The sequence below is a fragment of the Eurytemora carolleeae genome, unplaced genomic scaffold (genome assembly GCF_000591075.1).
Source record: "Eurytemora carolleeae unplaced genomic scaffold, Eaff_2.0 scaffold161, whole genome shotgun sequence".
Classification (NCBI taxonomy): Eukaryota; Metazoa; Arthropoda; class Copepoda; order Calanoida; family Temoridae; genus Eurytemora; species Eurytemora carolleeae.
This window is the reverse complement of record NW_019396085.1, coordinates 34,278-58,474: the sequence shown is the minus strand read 5'-3', so window position 1 is coordinate 58,474 and position 24,197 is coordinate 34,278. Positions and strand designations below refer to the sequence as shown.

General features: G+C 34.5%; 1 protein-coding gene across 1 annotated transcript in view; it reads left to right on the top strand.

The window, feature by feature from the left end:
- LOC111717973 (uncharacterized) overlaps nt 1-24,197 on the top strand; it is a 42,214-nt gene that overhangs the window by 17,397 nt on the left and 620 nt on the right. Inside the window, exons 22-42 of the mRNA XM_023493445.1 lie at nt 16-216; nt 563-671; nt 1,440-2,339; nt 2,597-2,649; nt 4,322-4,549; nt 7,338-7,458; nt 7,712-7,804; nt 8,036-8,143; nt 9,142-9,471; nt 10,965-11,176; nt 12,014-12,107; nt 12,824-12,936; nt 13,892-14,034; nt 19,016-19,085; nt 19,424-19,576; nt 20,555-20,641; nt 20,820-20,958; nt 21,349-21,443; nt 21,982-22,061; nt 23,074-23,159; nt 23,575-23,699. Coding sequence (XP_023349213.1) covers nt 16-216; nt 563-671; nt 1,440-2,339; nt 2,597-2,649; nt 4,322-4,549; nt 7,338-7,458; nt 7,712-7,804; nt 8,036-8,143; nt 9,142-9,471; nt 10,965-11,176; nt 12,014-12,107; nt 12,824-12,936; nt 13,892-14,034; nt 19,016-19,085; nt 19,424-19,576; nt 20,555-20,641; nt 20,820-20,958; nt 21,349-21,443; nt 21,982-22,061; nt 23,074-23,159; nt 23,575-23,699 — 3,540 coding nt within the window. The remainder of the gene's footprint in view (nt 1-15; nt 217-562; nt 672-1,439; nt 2,340-2,596; nt 2,650-4,321; nt 4,550-7,337; nt 7,459-7,711; nt 7,805-8,035; nt 8,144-9,141; nt 9,472-10,964; nt 11,177-12,013; nt 12,108-12,823; nt 12,937-13,891; nt 14,035-19,015; nt 19,086-19,423; nt 19,577-20,554; nt 20,642-20,819; nt 20,959-21,348; nt 21,444-21,981; nt 22,062-23,073; nt 23,160-23,574; nt 23,700-24,197) is intronic.

Below are 24,197 nucleotides of genomic sequence, written 5' to 3'. Positions count from 1 at the left end.
ACCAACTAACTCCAGGGATGAGATTGAACAGAGGTTGGTGGACGGGGTGATGAAGAAGGTTGGATGTAGCCGGGGGCTGGTCAGGGAGTGCTTGGCAGAGTTGAGAGGAGAGGAGCAGATGGTTTTTATAGAAACTATATCCAAGGAAATTCTTATCAAGAACTCTCTTACAGAGTTCCTTTGTCAGTCACCCTTTTATAGCAGAGATATGGTCAGGTATGTATTTACTATTTATGACCTATTTTGAATTTTAATGAATCGGGGAACTCAGATTGGACATTATCAAAAATCCTTTTTATTTATTTCTCATGAAGATATTTTGTGATGCAAAAAAAAAAATATTGGGTTGATTGTCGTCATCGTTTTTTAACCCATGTGATTTCGCGAAGCATTTAGCATTTTCAATGTAGAAATGAATCAATTCTGAAAAATGTGCTCCTAAAATCTTCAGAAAAGCTTTAGACGCAAGAAATATAGTTTTGAAAATTTAAAGCATGTTTTGCTAAATATTTTTATGAACGTAAACCATAATTTCATCGGCTTTAATAAATGATGTTTTTAGTTGCGTACTGGATGAATTCCAAGCTGAACAGAAGGATTTTGATAGAGAAATTGTGATTGAAGAACTAGAGAAAAGGAAAAGGATAAATGAAGAAAAGATAAAATATGCGGTGAGTTTAATATTATAAATAGACTATTCATTTCATGTAATTTTGGGTAATACAGGGGTCACAGGAGAAATCAATATAAGTTTTATAACAAATTATTAGTTTGGGAACCCAGCTTTGCCTGTAAACAAAACTTTCTCAGTAAAAGTACATCCACTTATAATTTTTAAACAAAGCTTAGAACATTCCGTAGTTTCACCGAGATCCCCTATCAAAATTTGAGGCAAATTGGTTAACGGGTTTATAAGCTATATTCGAACTTACAAATAGACAAACAGAGATTACTACTTTAAATTTATAGATTCATAACTAATGAGTTGAAAGTCTAAAAATCTAAATTCATCCAAGCAATGGAATATATTTTTTAGAATTACGGGGAGGGTGGAATACTTTTCAAAGCTCTGGGAAAATTTGGACATGAAAGTAATAAAAATCTGGTGAAAAAATGATTTTGAAAGAGTGGGGGGTAATTAAGTTTTCAAGTAAAAGTAAGTACCCATGAATACATGTTTTTTGCCAACGGCTTTAGAGCCATTCTTTATCAAGTTAGCCACCCATGGATGTTAATTTTGATTTTCTCATAATATGCTAGCTGTGTGCAAAATATTAAAAAAATATTTTTAAAAAATTATTAAAAAATCATTAACAACCTTCAACCACTGGCTGAGTTCATAAAGAAAGATTTATCTCAAATGTTTCCCTGTCAAAATTAACATTTTCTATTAAAATATTTTCTATCTGTTTAAATGTATTGGAAATTTTATTTTTTAGAAATTGGCAACCAAAGTTCTTGCAAAGAAGACACAAAAACTTGAAGATGAGGATCCAAATGAAGACTTGAAGAAAGATGAAAGTGTAAAATCCCCGGAACTGGTTTGCATTAGTGATGATGATGGAATACCAATGGATGATGATGCACAATCTGATGATGATTCCTCTAAACCATTAATAGCGGATCCGTCTAGATCTGATGATAATGATCATTGCCCAATATCAGCACTGGATCATCGTACAAGTTCTGCTTTGGATAGTTTAGACCAAGATGATGAATGCTCAAGGTCAGTATTAGATAATACAGACAATGAATCAATTGATGATCTTCTAAATGATTCTGACAACGAAGAGCTTGTGAAAATCTTGGATGCCGGAGAAGCACATTTAAAGAAACAGTCGAAACCAATCCAACAACAAGAATCATCAAGCAAGAAACAAGACCTGAAGTCCTTGACTGAAAAACATCTGTTTGAAGACGACAGCTCTGATTTTGAGTCAGAACAAACTGCCACCAAATCTGTTGAGCCAGAAAAGGTAAAGCCTCCAACAATACGACAAGGGCCTATTCTTATGGATGCCCTACCTCAACCTCATCGCAAGGCCTTTAACCGAGGTATCTCCCAGCAGACTGTCGGGGAGCTACTCTCCAAGTCCTCGAAGCAAGGCAGTAAACCCTTGAAGAAGGCTGAGCCCACTCCCAAGTATGGAGGAATGTTCCAGAAGAAAGCTCCAGAAGTTGACCGACCTAAATCAAGGACGGAGCAAGTAGAGGAGAGAAAGCAAAGGCTGCGGGAGGTTGCAGAGAAAGGAAAGAAGCCGGAAAAGGCAAAACCTACTTCCTCCGGGCCTATGGGGGTTATGAAGTCTTCTCAGCCCAAAAACAAGAAATTGTTAGAGGTAATTTATAAATCAAGGATGAAGATTTAAAACTCTCGTATATTTGAAATTTTAAGTGACAGTCAAAGATCTTGGAGCAAGTCCAATTTACAGTAATACTCTTTAAACCTTTCTCTGATGAATCCTGTGGCTGATTTTGTCGAACTTGAACAATTTTGACGAATTCCTCCACTGTCGCATTTACATGTAACTTTCATTAAGAAAACATAGATAAAATAAGTCTACATTTCATTTTTATTACATGTTTTTTTATCCAGGATATGCAGACAACCATGAAACCTGTTTCTAGAAAGCCTGCTGAAAAACCAAGGTACGTTTTATTATTGTGTTGAAAAAGAAAATGTTATTTCGAGGTATTATCTTAATAAATCACCAATTTTTGCGGCATTTGATAATCAGATGATTGATTGTGTGCTCAAATTTTACCTTTAGGAACCAGGTAATAACTACAAACATAAAAGCGAGCATGAACTCTTTCTCTTCGGCTCACCTCAATTTGCACTGATTAAATCTTATGTATATTTCAGATAGGCAGTTTATACAGGACTCAACCGTGAACTGAAAACACAATAAATCAGTCCAGGGTTAATTAATTTTACGATAAAATAAAATTCTATTCTTTAAAAATAAAACTTTCTCCAGGTAAAACATTCAATTTTATATAACAAATGTTTAATTTTAAATAAATAGAAAAATTCACTTACAATGTTGATATGTCCGGAGGTTTGTAGCCTATAGTGTTTAGAATGCACCACAGTCTCGGGTACAAGAACTAAATATGAGCTTTATAGAGTTGAGTTGAGATCTTTATGTGTATCTTAAAATATCCTTCTCAAGTATTGTCTTTCTCACAGAGATCACAAGAATTGTAATCGAGATTAGTACCTGTATTTGATCTAGAGGAGCTTAGATCAGGGATACAGTGTAGAGGTCCTTCCGTCAGTGATGTCGGAGAGGATAGATTCCTTCTATCGGAGATGCCGGAGAAGTGAGAACAACCAAGCCAAGGTTGTAGGAGGTCTGGTACATAGAGATGGAGACGTCTCTAGGATACTATCAGAGGAAACATAGAGAACTCTCGGACTCTGTTGAGATCGGAGTCTTGTTTGTAGAGAACTCAACCAAGCGTCCAAAGACACAGGAGCACTCGGACTCTGTTGAGACTGGAGTCTTGTATACGTAGAGAACTCATGACCTACCCAAGGCACAGGGTGTCAGGATTAGTAGGTGAGAGGAGAGTAGAGCATCTTCATCCCAGAGACCAAGGATGCAGATAGGTTTAGCTCCACGAGTCAGCGGAGAGGTTAAAGCTCTAGATCAACAGGAACTCAAGGCCAGCCTGGTTCAGTGCGTGGAGGCATGCACGGAACTATTGAGGGAAGAATTACAATTATCACAACAAATCTATACATATTATATAAACCATCCGTTAGAAAAGAATTAAGCAATATGGAGTAAAAGTTTCCATGTGAATATTTAAATCACGGATGATTTATAAACCTGGAGAAAGAGAACGAAAACAAGTTAGAAGAGTACAACTAACCCATCTTGGTCTGAAAGACAAGACCAATTATTAAAACAAATTGTGGCTAGACTTTCAAGCACTATAAAACTTATTTACAGTTATGTTTTAAGACGTATGATGTTAGAAAATTAGACTCAATTACAAGAATATAAAATAGGCATTTAGCAAGGTTTACATTAAAATCTTAGATTGATAATTTGGACAGTAAGAAAGATAATGGTAGATTCAATGTATTTGTAGAGATTTCTAGGATTAGTTGCTTGAAGATAGGGGTTCTCCGTAGGACAAGCTGGAGAACTTCTCGACTTTGAACACCCTGAACACACATTAGTTTATAAAGATCCACAGTTCTTACAGATTGATTATTTTCAAATGGTTGATTGATTGATTGATTTATTAATTAAGTGATTAATTGATTTAGTGATTGTTTGGATAGTTGATTGATCGATTATTGCAGAATATCTGAGAAGAAAACGAATGTACAAGCAGCTGCTGGAATCACAAGACGTAGAAATACTCTTCCAGAACATTCGGATTCTGTTCCCGCTGTGAAGCCTCGTGTTCGCCACCTGTCCGAGGCTGACGAGGACCGGGTAGAAGCTGAAAAAGAAGATGAGGAAGACGAAGATGATGATGATGGTCAGAGGCCAGTGGGGTTTCTAGAGGCAGAAGCTATGACAGACAGGTGGGTGGATTAAATTCCTATGTTTAGAAATGATTAAAAGAAAAATTTACAATAGTTAAAAACTTTATGGAAAACTTTTGGATATTAATAGCTCACAAAAAGGTTGTAAAATGAAAATGTACACATTTTAATGATTATGATAAATGACGATAATAAATCAAATCATTTAATATTTTTTTATTATTTTTATTATTTTTTACTTTATTATTGACTAGCTCGGAAACCCAGCGTTGCTTGGAAACAAAGTTTTCTTTTAATCTTTGACCTTTTAAACCAAATAGGAACATTCCCGTATTTCTACAAAGTTTCCCCATCAAAGTTTAAGACAAATCGGTTATAGGGATTCCTGAGTTATGATCCGACATACAAACAAACAGAGATTACTACTGAATATATATCTATATCTCTGTTTGTTTATATATATATATTCAAAGAATATATATATATATATATATTGTTCAAAGAATTGTAACTACTGAGGATCGTCATGATAGACGTGAAACATTATGTTTAGTATAATTCTTTTTTTAATAAAAATGTAAATTTAAAAACTGAAATATATATATATATATATATATATATAATTCATTTTTTACTTGAAGAATCTGTAAACATATTCCTTGTGTTAAGTCTGAAGATGAGGAAGATGAAGTCGTTTTTTCATCTTGAAAAAGTTATAAATTCTGACAATTATATCATTATAATAATTAAGAGCTGAAGGGCCCCGTTGCCCGTGGGGAAAAAAATTCGAATTTTTTTGCCCTTGTCACCCCCAGGCTATCAATGAGTTTCTTCAAAAAATTTCAGCCCATTTGGTCCAGCCGTTTGGCCGGCCAGAGGGAACATATATATATGAATGTCTTGTTTTATTTTATAACATAATTATTCATGAACTATAAACAGTGGTACCCAGAAAACAGTGGAGTGAATGACGTTTTCTTTCTTCTTTTTTTTGTTAAGTTTTGCTTATGTATTTCCAAAATTATGTCCTGGTGTGCATTTCTCACCTAATTTTCAATAAGGTCCTCACGCCAAATGCCAGACGCAGACTCAGTCATCATACCCATTTCTCACGCGCTTGTTTCTGTAAATATTCACAGTTCATTTATAGTCTAGGAACAGGGAAAGCACGTCTTGCAGTGGAAACTGAAAAAATAAATCACAATATTAATCAGTTCCATATAATTTAACAATTTTTAAAGCAATACCATCAACTAATCATTATTTTACAATCAATCAATCACACGAATATATTAAAAAGAGTGCTTACATTTGGTGCATCGACTGAGTGCGTGGAGCACCGTCCACGAAGGTATATTTCTTGACGAGACTGTTTATTTAACCGGATCCCCTTATCTCCAAAGGTTTACTCCTTAAATAGTTTGCATTAGATTTAAATTCACTTTAAATCATCGTTTAACACACCTGTTATCGTTCTGGTCATAGCTCACTAGACCAGGAGGGTATCTGTTTCCTGGTTTGAGAATATCTGGCTCTCACCCCAGGTTCAGCATACTCCTCTTCAGCTCCAACTAACAGGTTGTCAACTCCGGGGTTAAGAACAACAATCTCCCTTCAATCTTCAACTCACTATCAACACTCTCCTTCAAGTCCTGAACACGTTAGAGTAGATAATGGTCAAGATTGCGAGTACTATGTACAGCAACGGTACAGCAGTACGTGAGATATAACACACCTGTTAATAACTCATGGCTGCAATAACAGAGGACAGCTTCATGTTTACAGGTCCAGAGAGTACAGCGTCTCTTTCTTATCCAGGTCAAACCAGGATTATATAGTACAAGCACAATCATCTTCCGTCGAGGTACAGGTACAGCAGTAGCTCCAGAACTACTGTTTATAGTATAGCTTTCTTGTACAAGTGTCAGAACAACACCTGTCTTCCTTCTCTTAAACCGGTCAGCTGGGGTCAGGATACAACGATATTGTCCTCAGCTCCTGAACAGGGGTATATATTGTCGATGCACCGGGGAGGAATGAGATCAGGGTACAACAACGTGTACACTGTTCCCATGTAAAAGTAATACAGTACGTTAAGGAATGTACAGTATTATAATATTTCTCAAACCTTTTGTTTATATCGTAGAGAAGTTATTCGGATTTGCATTCAAACATGACCATATTGTTTGGTCTGGAAAAGGCCTCTAGTTAAATATTTTTTAATGAATGTTTTTGAGTAAATATGTTTACATACATGGTTACATTTTAAGATTGATGGTATTGCACGTGCTTCCTCTCATATATATATAAGTTTTAAATCTTTTTACTTAAACTTTTTAGATAAAACTTTCAGTTATATAATAAAATTAGGCTAAATATGCTTTCAATCAACAAGGTAAAATATTCGTTAAACATGGCAAAATATAGGGTTAAATAGAAAGTACTTTATAACTTTTGCAGCTTGAAGATGAGGATTGATGATTAGATGTGGGGCCAGGTCCTGTTGTAGCTCAAGGTTTATGTGAGCACTGGGTTCGTCACTCCTCGTTACTTCCTAAATAGGGCTTTAGGTATAGGTTTTACACCTGGTCCCTGACAATATCATTTAGTAATCAGATAAATTATAGAAGACAACAATTAATCCACTGTTTCGTGGTGACCACTGTATTTTATATAAGCTGTAAATCCATATCTCTTGATTTATTAAGTTCACAAGTTTGATATGTGGAAAGTATGTCGGCACAAAAACACTGATTGGATGGATGGATTAATTGATTGATTGATTGATTGATTGATTGATTGATTGATTGATTGATTGACCTACTAGGATGGCTGCTAGAAAGAAGAAGATGGAGCGAACTGAAGAAGGGTATAGGATGAAGAAGATGTCTGCTGATAATATTGATTACAACGTCTTATCCCAGGATATATCTAGGAAGCCTGTAAAGGTTGGTCATTGTTTTTTCATTCTTAATTACGATACAGGATTGAAAAAAAAATTTTACTTATCCTGAAATATCTTTGTTTTAGAAAAGGATGAAATATTTTGCCAGTTGAAACCAAATTTTTCATTTTTCTTAACAAATTGTTTCCTAAATCGTAATTCTTCAAAAAAAAACCTTTTTTGAAACAATTTAAAGGGGTATTCTGAGACCCCTTAAAAAATAATTTATTTTAATTTTGAATTGAATATTATTTCAGCCGGTCTTCTTGAATTATTCATCAGTAAGCGCTCAAAATCTGTCCTCAAAGAAGAAGAAGAAGAAGAGGAAGAAACTTTCCTGGAGAGACACGGTAAGTTTTAGTAATATGATATCGTGTATGTTAATTTTAAAATGATAAAATGAAAAAATGTTAAAATGACAAATTATACAAAGATAAAAATGATTTTTTTTAAATCACTAAGTATAAAAAAACTTTAAATCATGAAAAATTATTAAGAATTAGAAAAAATTATAAAAAATTACAAAAAATTACAAAAAAAGATGAAAAAAGGATAAAATGACAATAATGATGTTCTTTTAGAAAGGATTGCCATTGACAGATGTTCGATTGATTGAAGCTGACAACAAAAATTTCAAAGTCAAAGATATGAAAGCGAAGGATATCATGAACCACCAAGGCAATCAATTGGTAAGCCTCAACTAATAAATTCATGATGGTTCCAAAATAATAAAGAGTACATTGACGATGTGTGAAATAAAACTACTACCAAATATGGAAATATGGTAAACAAATGTCTTCAGGTCAAACCATCTTATAAAACAAAGCATTATTGAATTCATTACAATTCGTAAGACCTCTACGAGGAGAGGAAGTCCAACCACAATAATATCTCGTCCGAGCCACCTCAAAATCTTCGTCCAATGTCCAACCCTTGCAGATAAAAGTATTTTTTGAAAATCTATCAAATAAAATATTAAATTTTCCCAAATAATTTATAAATTTGTGTAAAGCTGAATAGGCTCCTAGCATCTCTGTCAGTGGGAAGGACGAGAATTTCAAGATGGCTCGGACGAGAAAATGAGAATGTGGCTTGGACGAGAAATTGTTGTGGTTGGTCTTCCTTCCCTCTCTCAACTCATTCCTGATTTAGTACAGTCACTTCGAGATTAGCATCTGGGTGTCGGACTAACCTAACTATCTGATTTGTTTTGATTTAACCAAAGAAATTGGACTAGGAAAAATTGTACAAGAGCATTAAGAGCAATCTGGTACAATTAAGTTTTCTAGCATTTGAACAGTGCTATTTTTTAGGAAGCATAAGGGGACACACCTTAAAACCCAATTCTGATTTTTAAATCGATATTCATTTCTTCTCTTTTAAGCACTTTACCTTATATTTAGCATGTCAAAGATTGGTTGATAAAATTTGCTGATTTTTATTTGTCCATTTATTTATTAAAAAATAGTCCCTCCATGGAAAAAGTTTTCGTCTAATTTTTATTATTTTTATTCATCGAGGCTCAATTGAAAACTGGCTCTGAGAACCAAGGAATATTTTCATAAAACTTAAACCAATTAGATGCACCCTTAAACTGCACTTATCATAGATTTTCATTCATTCTAGATTTTCTGATTGTAAATGATGCATCTAAAATGATTTCATCAATAATGCATATTTGTTTTAGGAGAAAAAGAAAGAATTTTCAACGGATGATTTCATCAAAATTATGTTGCACTGGTCTGTCAAGTGGATTAAGGAGAGAAAGCTGTACAAGGAAGAACCTCCAGTTCACTCTAACTACTCTGCCATCAATCTCCCCGCTAAGTTTAACTGTTACGAGGAGTATAAGCGCCTATTTCTCCCTCTGATCCTACTGGAGATGTGGTCCTTTGTTAGCGGAGAAGCAGATGAAAAGGAGGCACGAGGAGGAGAGGATGTTCTCCCTGTCATGGTCCAGGAGATTACAACAGATTCAAAGTTCAGGAGATTTACATGCTGCAGCCTTCTCACAGAGGTTAATTCATTAATTCACAGAATAGTTCAAGCTTGTGTGATTTTCTTGTTTTAATTGATTTTGTTTGATTTGGCTTGATTTAGTTTGACTTGGTTTGATTTGGATTGGTTTGGATTGGTTTGAATTAAATTGGTTTGATTAATTTGGTTGGATTGGTTTGGTTTGGTATGGTTGGGTTTGGTTTGAGTAAAAATATCCCACCTTTCCTTGATATTTTATTTCTAGAAAATTTGCCAATCTAGAAAAAGGTTAGTGTTAAAAGTATTTAGGTTTTCTTTAGTCAATTTTTTATCAGTTTTTAAAACTTAAAACATAAAAAGATCTTTAAGCTTTCTTGAACAATATTAAAATACAAAAAGGATCTGAGCTGAAACTTTAGAATGTTGGATATCGAGATTAATGCTTGATCCTCTCTTTTTCTTAATATCGCGACCAACCTAATCTTCTATACTTGTATACTGAAAAGTGAATGAAATTTAACCAATCAGAGTTGCGTATATGAAGCCGATCAATTTGAAATTTTGCGCGCCATTTAAGATTAATGTACAGAAACGGGAGGGACTCGCTTATTTTAAAAAGCAGGTTTTTGAATTTTCTCTACTATATCCAAGAAAGAACGGTTTAAGAAGAAAATCTAAAGTGTGTCTATTGGATACTCAGATTAGGTAATCGGGATTAAGGATATCTCGTTCTAAAGTTTTCAGCTCTGTTAGCTTTTTAAACATTATAATTTTACATTATCATACAAAGACTTACGTTGGGACATCCAGGCTAGATTTCTCCTGTTGCTTGTTTTCTTTAAAAGATTATAGTTTCAATCCTCGATCTTCTGGTGATCCTTGTTCTGTTCAATCCTTGATCAATCTTTGATCCTTGTTCAGTAGAATCCTTAATCCGTGTTTAGTTGAATCCTTGATCCTTGTTCAGTTTAATCCTTGATCAGTAGAATCCTTGATCAATCCTCGATATCACTCCTCAAATTAAAAATGCTCAATTTAACGCTATGTTATTAAAGTTTCTTAACAGTTTTTCAGACCTTTAAGGTTAGAGGAGTATCCGAGATTTATGCCGATTAACTTTGCATATTCCTTCTTAAACATGAATATTTCAACTATTTTAAGAGAAAAAGGGATTTTTTCTTATAGGTTTAAATTGAAGTCGTAGAATCACAAAAATTTCTTCAAAGTTCTCCAAGAGCTCAGCAGTGTCTGGTTATTAGTTCCATCGCACGTTTCTGATCACTTCACTTTAACATGGGGTTTATTATTTTTACAGTTTGAATTGGTTTGGTTTGGTTATATCTGGTTTGATCTGGTTGAGTTTGGTTGGGTTTGTTATGTTCTAATTTGGCTTGATATGGGCTTATTTGAACTTGAGTTGATTTGATTGATTGATAAGGTTTCATTTGATTGATTGATTGATCGATTGCATTTTTATTGATTGATTGATTGTATTTTTATTATTTGATTGATTGATTACTTGATTTGATTTAGAATGAGGCAAAAAGGGACCCGGGACAAAACGGTATGCTTGTGTCCTTGGGGCTCAGCTACCAGATCAATAACTTGAGGCAGAAGGAGATCCGAGCTGTGTTTGGTTATGTGGAGGAGGTCAAGAAAACTCGGATAAATGACATGAAGTTAAATGAGAACGAGAATCAGCAAAAGAATCTGATTATGAAGATTAAGAAGGAAAGGAATGTCGAGTGAGTTTTTTAGTTTTTTGTTATGGTACATTGGTATTCTCTTAATATATAAGGCAGTGTTTGTTTGTAAGTCCGATCATATATCAGGAGCCCCTTGGCCGATTTGATAGGAGAGCTTGGTAGCACCACGGTAATGTCCTTAGTTTAGTTTTAAAATTCTAACTAAATCGAGTGGGTTGACTCTTAAAGAGAAAATTTAGTTTTCAATAAAGGTTTAAATTGGTTCAACTAACTTTATGGGTAAATTAAGATAATATTGGGCTTGAAATGGTTTCAGGGACAGAATTTAATGAATTTGAGCTACGTCGCTGAACTACCTACTATCGGTTCAACTGATGCAAAGTTTAAGATTAAAGGAGGATTTGAATCGGTGATGTTTAGGAATAAGAGAAAATTATTAAAAACTACTCAAACCGAGGAACTTAGCGTCCTTACAAATTCAGAAAGTTGCACTGTTCAATTAGGATCGTAAAAAATTAATTTATTTCCAAACTTATCATTTAGATGTTACAACCTATAATCATTGATTTTTTTCTAAGCATTCAAATAAGTTGATATTCCATAATATTTTTTACTTGTTTCATATACAATGTACTTTTAACAACGATTTTGTTGTCGCTGAATGGTTTGTTTGGAAATAAAATCATCTGAATTTGTATGGACGCTACGTTCTTTAGTATGAGTCGTTTTTAACAATTTTCTCCTTATAGACACATCAGATAGAAGTAAGTTTAGGAGCAATCACCATCAAATATTTTTCGACGTAAGCCTATACCATGTTTCATTTTTCGCGAACACTCCCTTTCAGAGCATATTTTAATTAATAATTTTGTTGAGGTATTGGACCACATACAGAATAAAAGCTAAGCTTGCAGCGGATAATCCAGCAGATAAAACTAAACTGTGCATTGACAAGCCAATCATAGTTAAGGTGAGCTGAAAACTTTTATCGAAATCATCGCAATAAACTTAACTATAGGGCGCATTTATTGCTCTATACTATTTTATTTCTTAACAATGGTTTTAAAAATATTACACAGTTCCTCAATATGTTCCACCATACATTGCTCCATATCTATAATGTTGTGACATCTGTTTGTTTGTCTTGGTGTCCATCTGTCTGTCTGATTGTTTTTCCGATTGTAACTCAACCCCTTGGACCGATTTGCCTCAAATTTTGATTGGGGAATTCGGGAGACCCACCGGAATGTTCTTAGCTTGATTTTGAGATTTTAAGTTGAGGGGTAAAGAAATCAATACAGTCAACTTTAATCACCGAAATATCAACTAGAAATAAAAATTGAAAATCATGCCGATCAAGTAATAGATTATTAAGTCGAACACTTCCTGTAATTTCTAGATTTTATTCGGGATTTACGTTTTTACAGAGCTAATTTCTCCCTTCACTTTTGACTTAAAAGGACTAAATAATTAAATTCTATTGACCCTATAACTAAAGTTCAATTCACAACGGATAAACAAGAGGGGATTATTTTCAATTGTGGTTTCTGTTACGGAAAGAATGGGTCCGTAATTGTCAGGTTTTTAAGTTAGAAAAACAACGATATTTTTCCACATAATTGATTAGATAAAGGTTTAAAGGTATCATTTTAAATCAAGCATTCCCCTTTTATTGAATATATTTAGTTCCTGGCTCGGATAAAGCCTGAGCTGCGGAAGGTTCAAGCCCTGCTGGAATTACCCAATTCTAAACTAAAACATTGTATTGTTAATCCGCAGCTTAATCATCTTTCTGTCAGGTTAGCATACAGTGAGAACTGTTAAAACTCTGGAATAGGAAAACGACATTTAAGCAATCGTATTGGATGTTGTTCTTGTAAATCAAATAGTTTTTACGTGGAACTAGAAAATCAAAAGTGTTCTGTGTACATTGTACCGTAATGCTTTGTTCCGTATTTATTATTTGTGTCTAAAAGTCGTCTTCCTATTCTACATTTTTATGGGGCTCTTAGGATTTTAATTAGATTTTGATCAGCTGTCTTAGAACTAATAAAGTAAATATTTAATTAAGTTAAAATCCTAGACCTTATTCTATTCTAAAGACAACAAAAAAGCGTAATTCGATAAAAACTATGAATTTATAAGATACAAAACTTTAAAATCATCCCTCAGGACCAAAAACTTCTCGTTTTCTCTTGGCCAAACTGCATAACTAATGTTCATTTATGTGTAAAGGATTTTTAGTATTTCATTTAAAAAATACTCTTGCTAGTAAACATAGTTTGAATTTTGCAAACTTTAATAAGAATAATCTTTCCAAAATACATATTTCTATTTTTTAGCATTATTGTTTTGAATATGTTCTTTCCAAAATACATATTTCTATTTTTTTAACATTATTGTTTTGCATATGTTCTTTCCAAAATACATATTTCTATTTTTTTAACATTATTGTTTTGAATATGTTCTTTCCAAAATGTATATTTCTATTTTTTTTAACATTATTGTTTTGAATATGTTCTTTCCAAAATACATAATTTTATTTCTGTTAAGCATTAGTTTGAAGATGCTCTTTCAAAAATACATATTTTTATTTTCTTAACATTATTTCAAAGATGCTTTTGCCAAAATACATTTAGTATTTTCTTAACATTATTTTAAAAATGTTTTTTTCCAAAATACATTTTGTATTTTCTTAACATTATTTATTCAAAGATATTACTCCAAAATGTTTGTAAAGTTTATCTGTTTTAGGCCCGGGAATGATGCTTTGCATGTGAATATCAAAGATATATCTCAGTTTAAGATCTTGAATGAGATGCAGAGAAGAATAGTTGTCAGCGTATCTAGATCTTGTCTCGAGAATCCGGAAGAACCAAAAGTTCATCTTATTCAAGGTAAACTCACTGTCCCAATTGTATAAACTCTACTTATTAATTATTTAACCATAACTTATTTACGTCTGAAAGACAAAGTAAGGATTATCTTTGACTGTTCAGATCACAACATGTGGCGCAGTCGTTGATTAATCAGATACAATAAGTTTTGTAAATATCTGGTTTACATTATTGAACTCTGATTCACCTACGCTCAATTAGGAAAATTAAAAGTAGAACCTTATTTAGAACAAAATATCAAAATAATTTTAAACATTAAAAACGTTCGGGGATAAGTATAGACAAAAAAAACGTTTTAAATATTATGGCATAAAAGCAGCCAAGACTTTGAATATTTTAAATATTACAATGTAAAAAGCACAAAGATGGCTTACCTAGTGAATATTTATAAAGATTTATAAAAGTCCTGAATATTACGACGTACAAAGCACAAAGACGGCTAACGTAGTAAATATTTATAAAAAGTTCCGAAAATAAATAAAGAAAAATTGATATTGTAGAAATATAAAATTCCTGAAACTTAATAGAAGCAATTCAATATTAATATATTTTACAAAATCTGCTTGATCTAACTCATTATGAAATGACTCACTTAACCCCATGTGCTGAATTGCATTATGAAAGAAAATACCAATTTAAAGAATGCATGAGATGAGCAAGCCAAATTAACTAACATTCTCATGAGTTTTATTAAATTAACCCCCCCCCCCTGTATGCTAGAAAGTTGACTCACTCGTCTTAATTCTCATACATTCCAATGTATAAATGTTGCACATGTTGCGGCATCCAAACTTTCAGCATTTGCAACAAAACAACTCAGCGGGAGATATATTTTACCGCGTCCAAATTATCGACATAACGAAATGTTTGAAAATGAATCAGTCAAAATCAAACCCTTCAATAAGACAGTTCAACCAAGCAAGGATGTCATATAGAAGTAATAGATAGTTTATAAACCCCCCCCCCCCTCCTCACTCCCTCCTTTATATACACTTATACTTTATTTGCCTACAATAAATAATTATTTTTTTTATTTTTTGAACTATCACTATAAATCAGAACAATCAATCAACCGTTCTGCCTTCACAGGAACAATCGTTTAAAAAAAATTGACTAAATATTTGGTCACAAAGTGCTAACCTAACCTTAAATTGAAGATAATTAATTCAATTAAGGGGTGGAAAATTTTATCTATTTTATATTTGCAGATAATTAATTCAAATTTAGAAAACTAGCCTTAATTCGAATTATAGAGTTGGTAAATTTAAAAGATGACTGACCCTAACCAACAGGGTGCTGCAGGAGGTGAGAACTCGGGAGGAACGCCCCCCCCCCGGACCACCTCGAGGAATGTGGTTGTTACAACCCTAGCCTCTGCTAATACCGCGACTAAGCGCCCTACTCAATCTGATGTTTTGACCACGCTCGTTACTGAAACGGTAGCACATTATGCAGCAGGGAATGGTCATCCCAATTATAGACTTAGTATAAGAGAAGACAGACGTCCTCTATTAGGGGTCTCTATGCCCCCTCCCCCCCCCTCCTTCCCAACTTGGATTTGACAGGGCTATAAACCCCGATCCAATCGATTTAGCTTCAAAAGAAGGGAAATATAGTATCCTGGATGAAGCTGCTAATGGCTCAACCAACTCTCCCATCAATGAGGAAATCTGCTTCATGAAAAACAATTGGCAATATGACAGTAGAGAGAATTTTGATGATTATATTTTAAAGATAGGTGGCTTCGCAAGAACACTAAAAGTTAGCGATATTTGTTTTAAGAACACTTTGTACCAATCTTTTCGAGTTCCATGCTCCTACATGGTATCTGAAATGGAACCCAGCCTTCAACCCTATCTTACAATGAGCAAGAGCGATTATGTTAAAGCAGTGCATGAAAGGTTAGAACCTGCATCTGCAACAGACTTGATCTACACACAGTACAAGGAAAGATCTCAGAAAGCTTCTGAGATCTACGACTTGTACCTGCGTGACAAGTTTAATTTTTTATCCGATCCTTCCCTGACGGAAAAACGCGCATATTCAAAGATGTTATAGAAGAAAGCATTAGAGGCTTGCAGAATGAATTGCTTAGGACTAAGATCCTGGATTTTAAATCTATCCAACATTTGAATGGAAACGGCAAGGAAGAAAACAAGGAATGCTGAATAGCCGTACTCCTCCAACTACCCCAGGTTAAAATTAATTAAACCAATAGAAAACCAGCCAGAATTATTAGATAAATTAGTTCTACACCCAGAAGGAGTAGACATAGACTTAGAAATACGAATATCAGAAGAATACATCAACTACAGGATCGAATCCCTGCTACAATCTCAAAACACAAAGATTCAGCAACATCTCTGTGCACTAGGGACAGAAAATATTGTGCACATGGAATGAAGTCCCATACACCCTGACGCCTTGATTAGAATTAGAGGTGACATAATCCAAGAATTAAGATGCAAAGAGGTTTTAGTAACGGCGACCACAGGTTACAAAGGAAACCAAGAATTCAACCGTGACTACCTTCCTGTTTACCTTGTTGAAGAACCTGCATACATAGACACATCTAGGCTAATCACTACGAATCCTATCATGGATCAAGTAGATTGCGCAGAATTGTTTCCACCAATCTTTCAATCCATAACAGGACAATTGGTTCAGGCCACTCCGAAAATACAGCTAGTACAGGTTCAACTGTCTAAACCAGAGCAACTTGGTTACCATGTAGACACACTAGATCATGTTGAAGAAACAGACAGCCTCTCCAGGAAGGAAATCAGAGCATATAATAAATTATTTCTAGCACAAAGGAGTATGAGAGCCCTAAGTTATTAAATGACTTCACAATACTGCTCCTCTTTAGGATCATGTGGGTCCTACAGACCAACCGGCCAGGTATATTCAATATAGATAGCCTTACACAAAATGCTCTGAAAATATTTGATTGGAAAGAACAAATAAGGACTGCCTTAATCACATATGGAAATTATGCTAGTATCATGGTACTTATACACCTAACGTGGAAACTAATAATAAATAATAGGAACTATCAGAACCAGGAGGAAAGGTGTGACATGGAAAACCGCAATCAGGTTATTTCTCTCCTCTTGAGCGAATTCAGGAACCACCTAATCCAAGACATTCCACTTAGACAACCTGAACATTGAGAAGAGGTGTTGAGTTGACTTCCCCCTGGCTTGATGATGCTGCCGGAGACTAGATGCCCGCACTTCTCGGACCCCTCTACAGCAGTACTACGAAGATCTTCAGAAGGTTCACACCTCGAGAGGTTCCCTGTAGTGTACTACCCGATGAATCCTGATGCCGCTATCTTCTATCCGAGCTGTAACTCCATCAACCAACCCAGCTCACTCCATCTTGATCCCATCAATCCCTGCACCCTCCTCTCCCCCGCCTACTTTGAGGAGCCGTCTATCTCAATGTCGGAGATACATGAGGAGCCTACGACCCGAGACTCTAGTGCTCCTGCTGCTACCCTGCATAGTATTGATCCTCCTCTGCCTACTGATCCTGCTGTACGATATCTGGATGGAGGAGATCTACAATAGCTTGTCCCTGAGTACAAGGGATGTGAATCCCCATGTCCGGACTTGGACAAGGCTGAAACATCTGTAGAGACGGACAAGACCAACCTCAGCTCCGAGGACCAGTTCTCGTCCCTGCCAAAGTATAGATTCTGTATGTGACCTGACAAGGATCCTGAACTTGGACCGGATACTCCTTAGGAATACCATAGTCCAGAGAGATGGGCTCCGAGCTGATTTACTCCAACATGTGAACAGCATTCTGGATACATTGGATGATGACCTCTATCTCCTCTATCAAGCTAGATATCATCTCGATGATCTTAGCAAAGGATTCTTGGAATCCCGTCCAAAGGATCAGACATCTTCAGCTCTCTAGATCCAACCTATAATAATAATGTGATTAGTATCAATGTTACTTCTGTTACGTCTGAAAGACAAAGTAAGGATTATCTTTGACTGTTCAGATCACAACACTAGAATCTAGTGAACAGTCCCTTTGATCCAACTGAAACGTAAAGCCATAGACGAAATATCAATCAAACTACAAGCTAATTAAGATTGGTTTTGTTCCCACATTCGCCATTGATTTAATATATGTCCAGTTCTATGGAATAAAATGGAAATAAAATCAAACCCAGTTTTATATTCATGAATTCTCTAGAATTGTCAGACATACAGGGTGAGTCAAAAAGAAGTGGGATTAGTGGCGCCTGGTGCAAAATTGTACCTTTTCTGTGCAACTCTCCTGCATAGTGTCTTTTTTTAATGTTTTGCAAATTTTTTTTATTTTTTTGGTACTCCAATGGCTCAAAAAAATTCGCGAACCTTTTTTCTCTTAAAATCTAAAGTTCAGAAAAGCAAAAATGTGCATATAAATTTTTTCTATCAAATTCTAAAATTTTATAAAGATTGAATCACAGAACATACGCACTGCTGAAAATGGACCATCAGGTTTCAAGTCAATTGACTTAAACTTTTTCTTTGTAATATATTTATATGCAGTCTACTGAGTTCCAATCTCAATTTTCATCAAAAGCCAGCAAGGGAATTTTGAGCATATCATTTTTTGAGAAATTGTAGAAATCAAGTGCATGTTCACAGGTCTAAAGTTAACACAAAATTTCGCTTCAGGACTTTTTTTCTGCTTCTTCTGGGTTTTTGACAATATTTTTTTAACCATATATTCTAAACTCATTTTTTAAGCTAATGTGGGAAAATTTAAGAATAAAACTTGATTTTTCAATTGTTTTTATTTTCAACAAATCAGATATTGCAGAAATAAACATTATACATTTTAAACTTTCTATCACTATGGATGAAGAAGATATTTTTCAATGATTTATTTGTCGTCATCCCAGGTTTGAAAAAAGTAAAATTTAATCATTAAAAAAGGACCTTTTATATTTGTAATTTTATGTTTGGTTTAGGGCCTCCTGGAACAGGCAAATCCTCAACTATTGTTGGAATTATTCTTCAGTTAATCACCTCCAGACTTGGGTAAGCTTTAAAGGAGTAATATATAACATGTCCGATTCACATCAGTGCCTCTCTCCTCTATCTAAGCATTAATGGGGGAAATATCTTTGTCATGTCACTTAAAAACAAGAATCAACAACAGAAAATATTCTATTTTCAGCTAGAAAAATAAGAATCCCTCATTTATCCTTTGCACGACAAATAATTGAGAAGAAATTTGAGTGTGTAGCAAGTTTTCAATTCCTTTTATGTCATTGGACTAGGTTTTGTTTTTATAGCTTTCTCTCTCTCTTTTTTAGTAATTATGTTTTAAAATGAGTCTCTAACCAATAATCAGGGGGAAAAGTTTTTCTTTGCAGTAGCGTGGTGGGGGAGAGTTCCAAGAATGACCGTGCGAGCGTGCCGCGTATTCTTGTCTGCGCACCCTCGAATGCCGCTGTGGATGAATTAGCGCTGAAACTGAAGGATGTTAAAGAAAGTTTACCAGAATCCAAGCAGTTCACCTTTATCAGGTTTGTCAGACAATGTAAACCCTAACCCGATTGGGCTATTTTTGTCTGAAAAATATGACGTTTATCTTAAATGGTTGAGGTGCAAGGAAGGATTTTTAAAAAGTTCAAAAAGTACGTCGAAAAAATGTTTAAAAATAGTTATTTTAACTTTTGACAAATATAAACATACGACACATGTTATTATTACAACCATGTTTCAAGGACTTTTTAAATATATAAAGGGGATGGTGGAGATGGCATGTTCTTCAATTTTTTGGCTGCACGCCTAATTAGTGATAGAAATTTCTAAAATAAAATAAAATTGAATTTTAATGACCTCTAATGACCTCCACCAATAGAAAATATTTCAACCATGTCATTTTAGGTCATTAGAGGTCGTTAGAGGCCTTAGAAGGTCAAACACTGGATTCGTTGCTGCTACTGTATTCCTGGGTTTCCTAGCTTTTAATTGATATGCATAAAGCCATAGTTAAACATTTTCATTTTTGGAGGTCATTTAGGTCATTAGAGGTCGTAAGAGGTCATTAGAAGGTCAAACACTGGATTTGTTGCTGCTACTGTATTCCCTGGGTTCCTAGCTTTCGTTTGGTATGCATAAAGCCATAGTTGAAATATTTTCTATTTGTGGAGGTCACATCATTCGATAATAAAAAGTTCTGGAATAAAACTCAACTATAAAAAGTTTCCGGAGATTTAAAAAAACGGTTAAGGTGTGGCACAGTATAACAATTATAGTTTACATGATTACATTAGGTTTCCTAATACTTTATACATTGATTTTCTTTTTTAAGAAACCTAATCCTAACCTATATTTAGGATGGGGTAATAAAGTCAATGGACCAAAATATCTAGGTCCTAACTAACCAGCAACCTAATCCTAACCTATATTTAGGACGGGGTAATTAAGTCAATGGACCATAATATCTAGATCCTAACTCAAATCAGCTTAGTAATCCTAACGAATAAAACTGTATTTAGGATGGGGGTAGTCAAGTCGATGAACCCGAATATAAAGGCGCACAGCTTTGATAACCTCCTGGATATGATGGTAACTGCCGATACAAGGTTAGATATTATGCAGATAGATTTTGTCATGATATTGAAATATTTGTTGAAATTAGCTATCATGAATATGCTTCAGCAGATATTTTGAAAGAAAATATGAGGAGTGAAGTTCCCAGGAAAGAAGACTCTAATGACGACCTAGAACTCTTCAGGTTTGAAAAAGAAATATTTTATTTAGAAAGGTGAAGTGTTCAAGCTCTTTGGAAAGTGATTTGACGAGTAAACAGACACGAGCTAATGGTCTCTACAAGGATTCACAGCTAGCTAAAGATCAGGGAAACCTGGACCTAGCGGCGAAACTAGAGAGGGATTGGAGGGTAAGTTAAGGATACACAGCTAGCTAAACTAGAGAAGGACTAGAGGGTAAGTTAAGGATGCACAACTAGCGAAACTACAGAGAGACTGGATTGTAAGTTAAGGATACACAGCTAGCAAACCTAGAGAGGGACTGGAGGGTAAGTCAAGGATACGCAGCTAGTGAAACTAGAGAGAGACTGGAGGGTAAGTCAAGGATTCAATACTAGCTTGGGAACTAGTTTCTCCCGCCGTTTTCCCGCGCTTGGTCTAAAATTATTATTCTGGCTATTTTTCTCTATAAAAGTTAACAATTCCCATGGTTCTCCCGAGTTTCCCATTCAAAATTTTAGGCCAATCGGTCAAGGTGTTCGTGCATCCAAAAAGACTAACAAACTATGTTTATATTTCAGGATGTAATGAAGGAAAAAGAGAAGATAAAAGTATCTTTAAACAAACCTCTGGAACACAAACAGAGAAATCAGATCAGAGAAGATGCTATTCATAGGTCGGGTTTTTGTTTGTCTTCAGATGGGATAGATTTGAAAAAAAGTTCATGGGTTGGTGGTGGGTGGGGGTGGTGTAATAAACCTAAAGAATTTTCAAGCTTAACAAAAATTATTAAACCCAACATACAACTTAAGAACGCATCCTTGTTAGTAAAAAAGATCCAATAATCGTAAGACCTCACATCATTATTGATTTTGTATATAATCACTTCTATGTTGGCGTATCATTATTGATTTTGTATATAATCACTTCTATGTTGGCGTGTGGGATTAGGACGTCCTAAAACTCTGATTTGATTTGATGTGTGGCATTCAAAGCGATTTTTTTATTTCAAGAAAAGTATCATCTTTTGTCTATTTGGAATAAATTCTGACATTGCATGTAATGTTAAAATGGGAATGAAAATGGGAATGAAAAAGTGATGGCATCCGATGAGTATGGGGGGGAATGGAAAAAGGCAATGGAATTTATAGAAATAATAAAAATGGCTGAATGAGTAGAATGAAATGAATTATGGTTATATAAAATATTTGTAGATTGATGAAGAATGTTGATATCATTCTAACAACCCTTTCCTCATCTCTAAATCAAGTTATGGATAACTACTTTATCAGAGGTAACAAAACAATTGATTATGATAACAAATTATGTTGAAAATTAGGCTTCTTGTATACTTTCTGCATCTTTCATTTGTTTATGATAAATTTAGCGGATTTTTTTTTTATTTTACAGGTGGATTTCAGATTAAATTGAAAATCGAAATTTCTGTAGCCAATCTACTTATATACTTTGCTTGTCTGTCTGTTTGTGTGTAACCGATAAACGTCCAAACTGCTGAACCTATCAGGCCCAATTTTTTTGTGGGACCTCACATGACCCCGGGGAAGATGCTTAAAATCTTGAAAAATTATTGAATTTGCGAACTTTTTTTGTTTTTGTTTTATATTGTACAAAGAGAATATGCTCAGAGATAGAGCCACAATTAAAAGTTGGAATAGAAGATGGGCGCTAAAAGCCTATTTTGTTTAATTTCAACTTGCCTTTAAGTTCCTGAGGGGTAACACAGAAGAAAAAATTGGGCCCAATTGGTGTAGCGAGCCACTGTAACCAATCAAAAAAAAAACACTTTTGGTCATACAAATTATAATTTTTAACTTTCAACAATTTGTTCTCGGAATGATGACTTTATTTTAAAAGCTTAAGACGGTTTGGACCAGATTTGATGAATTTGTTCTCGGAATGATGACTTTATTTTAAAAGCTTAAGATGGTTTGGACCAGATTTGATGAATTTGTTCTCGGAATGATGACTTTATTTTAAAAGCTTAAGATGGTTTGGACCAGATTTGATGAATTTGTTCTCGGAATGATGACTTTATTTTAAAAGCTTAAGACGGTTTGGACCAGATTTGATGAATTTGTTCTCGGAATGATGACTTTATTTTAAAAAGCTTAAGATGGTTTGGACCAGATTTGATGAATGCAAGAAATATTGAAATATGTAGACTAAGTTAAGTCACTTTTCCAAAACTTAGACCAGCCAACAAGAGAAGTGGTTAAACTACATCCACAAAGTTCAACTATGCTAATCATCAAATCCGGTTCCTGATAAATCACTGTTTACTCCAGGTACTGGATCTAAACGTGACATGGAATGCATGAGAAAAATCTCAGTTTGTATTATGGACGAAGCAAGTCAATGTGTAGAACCAGAGGTGAGTTTTAAATCAATTTCAAGTCAATGTGTAGAACCAGAGGTGAGTTTTAAATCAATTTGCTTGTCTTGTAGAATAAAGTTACAAATCATATCTACATTTAAGGAATTTTTATGTTGATTATGGTAATGCTGTTTACTGTTGATGTAGATGTTAATGATGCTGAAGCTGATGCTGATGCTGCTGTGGATGCTGATGCTGATGCTGATGCTGATGCTGATGCTGATGCTGATGCTGATGCTGCTGTGGATGCTGATGCTGATGCTGATGCTGATGCTGTTGTTTATGCTGATGATGATGTTGATGTTGATGTTGATGTTGATGTTGATGTTTCATTTTGATGTTGATGTTGATAATGTTGATGATGTTGACGTTGTTGACGTTGTGGACATTGTTGACGTTGACGTTTTTTTAGTCCTTGATGCCCCTGAAAATGAAGTTCACAAAGTTGATCCTGGTTGGTGATCATGAACAACTCCCTCCCACAGTCACCAGTCTGAAAGCCAAGAAATGTGGTTTCAATCAATCACTTTTTGACAGGTTCACATTATTTCATATTTCAAGTGACCCGCAAATTAATGTAGAGCATGTCAGAATTACATATTTTTCCGGATTTGAAAATGACAAAAGCTTTCTCTATTTTGGTTTAATAACTGTTTAAACGTGAATCGGGTAAGCGACTCTTTTTAAATTCAGGAGCACTTGATATTACGTCCACAGTCCCTTTTTAACACTTCAGCATGAGACATTTAGACACTTAAGCATTCACAATTTCACCATTCATGGTTTGTTGTTTTGATTAATCAAAAATCAAGAAATAAAGAAAGAACGGTGTTTATTCAAATAATATTGTTGTATAAACATGGTACACTCCAATGTGAGTATTAATAAGATGAGAGGGGTAGGGTTTGTGTATGTATTTTACTGTTACGTATTAGTACCGATGGAAACTAAGTTTATCGAAACAAAAAAAAATTTTAGAAACAAAGATGAGAATTTTTCTATGCAGGATAGGGCCGGTGTCCGGACTTGTAAAAT